Raw genomic sequence first — 9,744 nt, forward strand, 5'->3', positions numbered from 1 at the left:
CTCCTGTTCAGGCACAGGTCCTCTGGCTTCTTCACTCTCTCATGACTGCCATACACTGTGTCCCAGGCTTTTTTCCACTCAGGAGCATGGAGGTGTATCCTACATTCACCCAACTATAAAATTCCCACATTAGAGACCCGTGGCTAATGTTGTGAACCCCATGTGCTTTCTCCAGCACCTCTGTGGGCTTTGTAAGGAACCCCATGTGTCAGGACCCTCGCTCTCAAAGGGAACCTGTACCATCCCATTTCTCTTCCATCGGCAGGGACTCTCAAGTCTACAGACTCCAAAAGGACTCTAGACTCACTAATGAAGCAATCATTCCACACGAGTGTGCCAGTAACAATAGCATTTCCTTTTCTTTATTTTAAAGAGGCCAGGGAAGGGAAGTGCACAGCACTGAGGAAGTTGGTGCTCAGTTGGTGGAAGCCAGCAGGACTTCACCAAGGGAGCCTCCCCAGAGGGAGCAGTATTGAGGCAGGGTGCAAAGCCAAGGAGGGAAATTAAAGGTCACAAGAATGGAGGGCTGTGGATGTCACCTTTTCCCTCCAGTGCTGCAGCTGTGACTTGGGACCAGCATGGGATCGCACAGAGAGCAGGGAAGGTGTGTGAGAGCCTTGTGCAGGATGGGCCTGGGCTGGATGTATGGAAGGCTCAGGTCCTCCCTCACTGCCAGAGGAATGCGCCTGCAAGCTCAGCTGTGTGTCAAACCTTGGGCCACCATCTGCTCAGATGGTAGGGCTCAGAAGCTGGGGCTGAGAAAGGAAGTGGACAGGAAGGAGACATAGACAGCCACGTTCCCAGCCCTTTACTGGGCCCTCGAGACCGCATGAACCTGCACATCCATAAGCTTGATGTCACCATTTATTTCCAGGCCTTTGACAGCTGACAGGTCCTTCAGGCGGTAAATGTATTCCAGCAGGTGTTGGCCATTCACGGCCACCCTGTAGCAGTGGGCTTCGCATATGATCTCCACCTGGACAGAGAGACCTTGCCACTCACACTCCAAGCATGCAGTCCTCAGCCCTCACTGAGGGCTCGGGGGCCCTCCTTCTCCATCTTGTTCTTCTCCCCCTCGCCTGCACTGAAGGACCTGCTCCTCCCTAAACACCCTATACTCTCCTCCCCTGGATCTCAGCACAAGGGATTCTCAGCCCACAGTGCTGCTCACAGCCTGCATCCCTGCCCCCTGTGTAACTCCTAGGCCCCTCAGGCCCCTGACCGCTCCTGCGAAACTTTGCTACCCCAACTGAGTTCTCAGGAGCCAAGTGCCTCCTCAGGCCATCAGGGGCAGCAGTGCTGGCCTGTGAAATCTGTGTCTCCCATGTCCATGCCTGGACTCCACAGTAACAGCAGCAACAGCAACCCTCTGATTCATCCTTTCCAGTCCAGGACCCTGTCCAAGGAGCAGTCCGTGTACAAAGGGCACTGATGACACTGCATCATGCTTGCGTGGAGTGCCATGTCCTAGTGTGTGCACAGCCTGCCTTGGTCCATTCCCACAACTCTCTGAGGTCAAGGGACTCTTAGCTCCCTGTGTAGATGAGGAAATGGAGCTGCAAAGACCCAGTGACTGTCCCTAGTCGAAGGGCCCTGCCTCAAGTTCATACAGCTCTCTATAAATGAAAGACAATGCTCCTTGCTCTAGCTCCCCAGTGCCTTCTCCCTGTAGTAAAATCCAAGCTCCCTTCACAGCCCACGAAGCTCTACACCAGTAATTCCCAACCCAGACTGTAGGGTGCGCTCATCTAGGGCAGAACTTCCACCTAAGCAAATGCCAGGGCTGACAGTCTCCAAGGCTGGGGGCAAGAACAAGTATCACAGAACAACCTTCCTTTCCCTTCCTTCCTTCCTTCCTTCCTTCCTTCCTTCCTTCCTTCCTTCCTTCCTTTCTTCTTTAATTTTTCTTTCCTTGTACTACTATGGAGTCAACCAAGGGCCTTCACCCTGAGGTACATCCCTTCTCCTAGCTTTAATTTTTTCTCCTTGAGATAAAGTGTCCCTAAGTCACTAAATTCCCCTTGCTGAGCTCAAATTTGCAAACCTTTTGCTTTGCCCTGCCAGAGAGCTACTGTTATGGATGCATGTGCCACGGCACCTGGCTTTTTTCTTTTTGTTTTTGTGAGCTCTGTGTGGGACCTGAGTGTGTCATCTGGACAATCAGGCTGCAGCCACACTCCACACCTCTCTCTCCCTCACTCTGCACTGCAGCTCTGGACAGGCCCCTCTGTCCTCTGCACTGGGATCCCCCCAGCCCAGAGCCCTGGTCCTTATCTATGTTGACTGGCTCACGCATTGCTTTCCTTGCTCCTCCCCAACTAGATTTCAGCCCAATGGGCTAGGACCTGCTCTCTCTGCTTCCTTCCTGAACATGACTATTTCTTGTAAGCCTGCTCAAAGAGCTGGTAAATAGTTGCCCAATGAATACGCAAATCAATGACCAGCACCTCATTCTTAAGATTGATTTGGTACTAATGAGTATGTGACCTCTGGCAAGTAACTTTTCCTGTGACTTTGTTTGCTTATCTATTAAGAGCACATACTGATACTTTCCTTGGGGGTCAATAATCACATGATAATAGTTTGTTGCACATCTCTCTTCCTTGGGGGCACAACTCTACTATCAAAAGTTATCAACCCCTGACCTGTTCAAGGTACTTCAAGGCCTCCTCTACCTCTTATCAACTTGTACCCTGCAAGCCCCCAAGCTCCAGGGTGCAACATCTTACTTTGAAGCTCTTTCCTGGAGTGAAGGGCATGGTGATAGGCAGCCTTCGCTCTTCTGTCCCCCAGTGGCCCTGGATTTGACTGTTCCGGACCACGGTGTTTTCATCGAATCGAGGGTTCAGGTGAAAGGCAATGTTGCTATCAGTGCACAGGTTGATATAGAACCTGGGGTAGATTGATAACATGGTACCTCTCTGTCCCCCTAAATAGAGCCCCATCCCCTCTCCCTTATTTCCAGGAGCTAGAGAGCCCCGGAGGCCCTGGCTTACCTCGTAGCATTGGGCAGCACAGTGCCTGACACACTGATGACCTGGGATGGCTGCAGCCCACCTGAGATGGAGGTGAAGTAAGGGATCGGCTGTTGGGAGGATGGGGACAGGTCAGCTGGTGACAGCAGAGAGGCATCACTGCCATGGGGAATTCTGTACCAATTGTCATGGAGTTGGCTATCAGCTGAGTCTGAAACCATGCTTGACAGTAGTACGACTTTCAGAGGAAGCCAGGAGTCTTCCTTTGGGTGGCCAAATGCCAAGGAAAAACTTTTCAGTGTTTCCAAAGCAGGAGGCCTTCACTGTCATGGAAGGAACTTGGGACAGACACTATAAGTATTCCAGGGTGATAAGCAAAGGTCATAGAATTAGGTCACAACCAGGGAACCATTTGAAAGTACAAACTCCTTTCAAAATCACTCTAATTTCATGAGAATTTTTTTTTTTGTCTTTTTCCTTTTTATCGGTACCGGGGATGAAACTCACGACTGCCTGCTTGCAAGGCAGGTGCTTATGCCGCTGAGCTAAATCCCCAGCCCCTTTTCATGAGAATTTTTTAAAATTTCAGCTTGATAAAGGACCCTTTTCAATTCTGCAAATCAGAGGATCCCGACCAGCTGCCACTAACCACCTACCCCACCACAGCAAATGAAATCTCCAGCCACAAACCACACAATACTCACATAAGATTTAGCTTCTGCTTCAGGATCCTGTGGAAAAGAGACCAATAATCTTAATGTGTTATAGCGTATACACGCACACGCACTCAGAGAGCTATGAGACAGGAGAGTGCAGTTTATATTTTAAGCTTGAATGACCAAGGCTACCTTGGAATCTAGAGGTGTGACAGCCAGTGAGGGAGTTTAGTGGAAACAAAGCAGGGAACAGCTTTGATTTCCCTGTGTAAAACCATGGCACTACGGATTGGCTCCCTGGACAGCTGCCTGTGCCAGGAGCTGTGATGTTGGAGAAGTCCCCTCACCTGCCTGTGTCATGGGCTCTGTACCATGGGACATTAGGACTACACATCCTGCTTGTTAAAAAACCTCTGAGTACGAGGACAAGTGAAGGCTCCATAATTGACTCACATTCAAGGGACCATTTCAAAGTTGAAAGCTCCTTTCAAATTTATTCTAATTTTCAAGAGTATTTTTTGAATTTGACTTCATAAAGGACAGGTTTTAATTTAAAAGTCAGAGCCTCACCAGCAGGTGTCACTTGTCATAGCAAGTGACCCACCTGTCATAGCAAACGACAGCCCCCACACATCACTTACATGAGCTTTGTGTTGTGCTTCAGAATCCTGTGGAAAAGAGACCAACAAACAATGTGGGAGGGTCACTGGCGCAGCGCGCGCGCGCGTGCACACACATACACACACACACACAAACATACATTCATTCTGGAGGAGCCACTCCAATATGAATGAGGTTCAGAGGGTTAAGTTTTGGGTATCTTCTGGTTAACTTGGTTGCCACAGCAACTATTCTGGACCTTCCTGCTCTGTCCCTGGATCCTATCACCGCCCTTTCACAACTCCATGCTGCAAGGAACCTACTGAAGGCAGAATGATATCCCTGTTCCAGCCGCTCCAGGGTCAGAATCAACCACACTCCCATCCCATCCCTGGAATATAGAAATGTGACCTTAACAGGAAATGAGTCTGCCCATGGGACTAAATTAAGACTCTGATTCTGGCAACATGGTCCACACACTGAGGGTCAGGTGGGTCCTTTGTGATCACAACAGTCTTGGTATGAGACAGGTGGGAAACACAGGGTTATAGGACTAAATGTCACAACAGGAACAGGAAGATGCTGGCTTCCATCTTGTACCCTGTTCTGTGTTCCAGACCGAGTACTCAACCAGTGTTTACCACTGAACTTCACCCCTGGGCCTAAGAAGCTCCAGGCTATGGAGACAGAGGGAGGAGCCTGAGCAAATGTATGCAGGTCCCTCAATAAGCTGCAAAGGAAACAGAGATGCACTTCTCTCGAGCCTCTGGAAGAAAATGAACTGACTGTGCCTTTCATTTACTTTCCCTGAGGTTGAGATCCACAGTCTTCTAGACACCCATAACCACTGAGCTGCCCCTCAGCCTTTAACACTTGGTTATTAGACCTCTTACCCACAGAGCTAGAAGACAATATACTGCAGTTTGTATTGTTTTAAACTTGGATAACCAAGGCTGCTATGGAATTTAGAGGTGTCAATGTCTGTAACAGAGCTTAATGGAAAACAATGGGACCAGCTTTGCCTCCCTTGGCATTAGCTAAATTTTCCTTCATATTAAGACTCAGCTAGTGGCCAAAGGATGCAGCATCAGGAGCCCTTCGGGATGTAGTTCTGCTATATCTTAGTCGGTGTCTACTGCATCCTGGGCTTGACTACATCCTTCAAGTTGCCTCTTAAGTCTCCTGATGACTAACACACTGTGTTCTAGAACGCATTCTACTTGGTGATGAATTAAGGCCATACATTCTTCTTGCTAAAAAAGCCTCTAACTGTGGGGATAAGTGGAGGCCATATAATTGGCTCACTCTCAAGGGACCATTTACTGTTGAAAGTGCCTTTAAAATTATTCTAATTTTCATGTCTACTTTTCATATTTCAGATTGATAAAGCACTCTTTTTAATTACAGAAGTCAGAGGATCACCACCAGCTGCCACTCACCACCAAACTCTCTTAGCAAATGAAATCTACGGCCAACACCCACATACCACTTACGTGAGTTTTGGGTTTTGGTCCAGCATCGTGTGGAAAAGTGACCCACATATTTAAATTCAGATTATTATGGACGCACACATATGTGCACACATACATGCTCATTCTGGAGGATTTGCCCCAGCATGCATAGGGTTGAGAGGGTTCAGCCCTCAGTATCTTCTGGTGACCTCGGTTGTTATAACAGTCTTTCTGGATCTTCCTGCTCTGTCCCTGGATCCTATCTCCTGGCTTTCCTAACTTTCTGTTTCAAGGAAGCCACTGGAGCCACAATGACACCCTTGTCCCAGTCCCCCAAGGTCAGAAACAACCACACTCCCATCCCACTCCTGGAAGCTATCAATGTGACCTTGACAGGAAAACGGTCTGCAGATGCAACTAAATTAAAGCCTAAGGCTGGCAATGTGGGCCCCACACTGAGGCCCAGGTGAGTCCTTTGTGGTCACCTTGTATAAGACAAGTGGGATGCACAGGGTCAAAGGAGAGGATGTGAAAACTCAGGCAAGAAGATGTTGGTTTTTATCTTTCACTTGAACCCTGTGTTGTGTTCCAGACCCAGTACTCAACCAGTGTTTACCACTGAACTTCACCCAGGGCTAAGAAGCGCCTGGCTAATGGAGACAGAGAGAGGAGCCTGAGCTAATGCATGTAGGCCCTCAAGAACCTGTAAGGGAAACAGAGATGCATCTCCCTGGAGCTTCTGGAAGAAAATGAGCTGACCATTCTTTCATTTATTTTCTCTGCAGTACAGAGGCTCAAAGCCACAGTGTTCTAGCTGCCTCTAAACACTGAACTAAACCTCAGTTTTTCAACGTGGGCCTTTCATTTTCTGCCCTGCAGAGTTATAAGACAATGCAGTGCAGTTCATATTGTTTTAAACTTGGATGACCATGGCTACCATGGAATTAGAAGTGTGCAGGTCAGTGAGGGAGCTTAGCACAGATCAATGGGGCCCGCTTGGCCTCCCACCATGCAAAGCCATGGAGCTATTTCCTCACCCCACAGGGTTAGCTCCTGGACCAGCTCCTTATGCATGCTGTTGTGTTGTTGGACAGCTCACCTCACTCTCTGTGTTCTGGGTCCCTTCCACCTGTTGGGACATTAATGCCACCCTCCTGACTGGGATGACAAGCAAAGGTCATAGAATAAGCTCACCCTCAAGAGACCATTTCAATGTTGAAAGCTCCTTCCAAAATAATTCCAATTTTCAGGAGTATTTTTTAAATTTCATCTTGTTAAAGGACCCTATTTAATCACAGAAGTCTGCGAATTACCACAGCTGCCACTGACCACCCACTCTGCCATAGCAAATGAAATCTCTGGCCACCACCCACACACCACTTACATGACTTTGTGGTTCTGGTGCAGGTTCCTGTGAAAAAGAGAAATTGAATGTGGAAGTGTCATTGGCACACACACATGAAGACACACACACACACACACACACTCATTCTGGAGAGGCCGCTCCACTGTGAATGAGGTTGAGAGGATTCAGCGCTGAGTTTCTCCTAGTAACACTGGTCATCAGAGCAAGCTTTCTGAATCTTCCTGCTCTGTCTCTGGATCCCATCACCTCCCTTTTTCATCTCCACGCTGCAAGGAAGCCACAGAAGCAGAAGGACACCCTCATCCCAGCTCAAGGTCTGGCTGGGGAGTGGCTCAAACAAGCAACTGTTTGCATTAACACAAATTAGTACCTCAGAGGGTTGCAAACTTGTTCCCCTGCCCTGGGGGTTCCTGGAGGCAACTTTTTGTCCTCTTCCTGCCTATAGGTCCAGGAAGCAGAGCAGACCCTTAAAGCCAAAGTATAGCATCCTCTTTCTGGTGCTCCAGTGTGACTGGGGGACACAACTCCAGTCTGGTGAAACAAGGCTGACCAGAGTGCACAGCTGTTAGCCAAAGGACCCTGCTGGTCACCCACCTTTGGAGTCTGTGTTATCTTGTTTTTCTCATAGCAACCTTTACCATTGTCACTGTCACTTTTATGCATGAGACAACTTTAGCACAGAGAGGTTTATAAGGTGCACAAACCCCACAGCTGCTCAGTGAGCGAGCTGGGATCTGAACCCCAGGACTCATGCTTTCAAGCCCAACCCAGGCTGCCTATGATACAGCAGAGAGCATCCTTATTCCTGCCCCCCACCGGGTCCCCCTGGCTGTGGACTCAGCTTCATTCCTGGCCTGAGGAGAAGGCTGCTAGAACAGGGAATCAGGTGCCAGAGTCAGGCAGGGCTCTGATTGCTCAACTGCGCTGTCTTTGCGTGACTTCCTGCCCAGCCAGCATTTGCAGGATGTGTGCTTGCCTGCAGCTGTGAGATCTCAGCAGGTCACTGCGGGAGGCCAGCTGCATGATGGGTCCTGCCTACTCCATAGGGTGCATAGGCCTCTTTCTTTCAGTACCCAAGGCCTGTTTAACTCTCAGTTTCTGTACTTTCTCAGCTGCTGAGGAGCCAGAGAAGCGAGGCACTCTGACCCACTATCGCCACACAGGTCCCATCCAGCTTTCACCAGCCTCTCCCAGCTCCTCCTTGAAGGTCCCACTATGGGAACAATGGCGGTGCTGAGGGGCGTGGACCACAGCGGCAGGCCTCAGGGGGTCAGAGCTAGAGGGTCCCCTACTTGAGTGAGCGCCCCTCCCAGCCAAGCGCCATCTTGTTCGTAGGCTCTATGGCTCCCTCTATTCATCCTCTTCCTGTGTCAGGTACTTGGTTGGCAGTGACCTCGGGAAGGATTGGGACCAGGCTACCACGTTCCTGCTTTCCCACAGTGTTGCTCTCTCTGTGGGCAGCCCTCTTCTGGCGGTGAATCCAGGCATCTTCCTCAGCTTTCCACGGGAGGACGCTGGCCAAGTGCCTCAACCTCAGGGCATCAGTTTATCCACAGAGGAAGAGGGAACGAGAGCCCTGCAGTGTTTACCCACTGCCTCTGGCAGGCAGTAAAACTGAGGGAAAGCCTTCTCTTTGAATTCCACACGGAAGGCCCAGTCCTCATGGTTCCTTGCTTCTCAGGTGGGCTCTGTGCAGACAGCCAGGTGCAGCGTTGCCTACTGAACTCCAGCTCACCCCTCAGGACACAGACACCTCTTTGGAGACCTCCCCCACCGATACGATATCTCTAACCGTGCTCAACACTCCCAAAGCAGCTGCATCCAGACACAGTAGATAACATATATTTCTCACTCTCTCCCCTACTCTTGGAGGTGGGCGTGAGTATTATGCCCATTATACAGACATGGAAACTGTGGCTCAGAGAGGTAAATGTACTCTGACTGGAGCCATTCCTCTAAGTTAATGGCTGAACCCCAGAGGTCATCACAGGGAAAGTGGATTTAGTGCCATTTGTGTGGGCTGTGGTCCTCCCAGAAGCCTTTTAATGTTCTCTTTATGCAAACTGTCACCTGTGAAGATCCTAATAGGCTTGTCTGCTGTGAACACCTAGGATGGAGCAGACATCCAGAGGGAGGTCAGTAATGAGGGTGACATCCCTGACTCAGGTTAACATCCCTGTGTCCCAGAGGCTGCCTTGGATGAGGCTGCCATGGGAAAGAAGCTGCATCCATGTGTCCTCCTCTGGCCTTTCCCCCCTCCTTAGGTCTCTTTGGGATCCCCACCACCACTCCCTGCCACCCAGCCATTTCCTCAGTGACCCAGAGTGGCTCCTCCCTGGTGGTGCAGCCAGCTCCCTCTGGGCCAGCCCGAAACTCACCTGTTCAGGTTGGCTTTGATAAGATCCCATCTTTCTGGGGCCTCTTTGTCACCTGCTGCCTTTCACACCAACTGAGCTGCCACCGCACAGAGCTGGTCTATTTAAGGAAACAGATAGCAACACAGTTTGGCAGCTGCTCAACAGGGAGGAGCCAGGAGCAAGGAAGCCTACATAGAGAGAGAGAGTGATGTGCTGGGGTGGGATGGGGTGGGGTGCAGGTCAGCATGGCCTCCAGGGAAGGCCCACTCCCAGAGCAGCGGCCTTCTCTCCTTCCTCCTTGTCGTGAGTGTCTTAGAGCACTCTGAACTCCGGGAAAGG

General features: G+C 50.0%; 1 protein-coding gene across 3 annotated transcripts; it reads right to left on the bottom strand.

The window, feature by feature from the left end:
* Positions 1 to 334: 334 nt before the first annotated feature.
* On the bottom strand, positions 335 to 9,532 carry LOC100728886 (galectin-9B-like). 3 transcript variants are annotated; one of them, XM_013152347.3, is made up of 7 exons: positions 9,427 to 9,532; positions 7,067 to 7,093; positions 4,273 to 4,299; positions 3,680 to 3,706; positions 2,997 to 3,085; positions 2,730 to 2,892; positions 335 to 976 (listed from the first exon to the last, which is right to left on the bottom strand). In XM_013152347.3, the coding sequence occupies exons 1-7, from the start codon at positions 9,454 to 9,456 to the stop codon at positions 809 to 811; spliced, it is 531 nt and encodes a 176-aa protein (XP_013007801.1). In that variant the 5' UTR covers positions 9,457 to 9,532; the 3' UTR covers positions 335 to 808. The 3 variants fall into 3 exon arrangements, with proteins under 3 accessions (XP_013007801.1, XP_063107260.1, XP_063107261.1); XM_063251190.1 differs by lacking the exon at positions 7,067 to 7,093 and having other exon boundaries at positions 9,427 to 9,511; XM_063251191.1 differs by lacking the exon at positions 4,273 to 4,299 and having other exon boundaries at positions 9,427 to 9,471.
* Positions 9,533 to 9,744: the final 212 nt, after the last annotated feature.

The sequence above is a fragment of the Cavia porcellus genome, unplaced genomic scaffold, assembly GCF_034190915.1.
Source record: "Cavia porcellus strain 051 isolate PalLab524CR breed Dunkin Hartley unplaced genomic scaffold, mCavPor4.1 scaffold_6, whole genome shotgun sequence".
NCBI classification, from domain to species: Eukaryota; Metazoa; Chordata; class Mammalia; order Rodentia; family Caviidae; genus Cavia; species Cavia porcellus.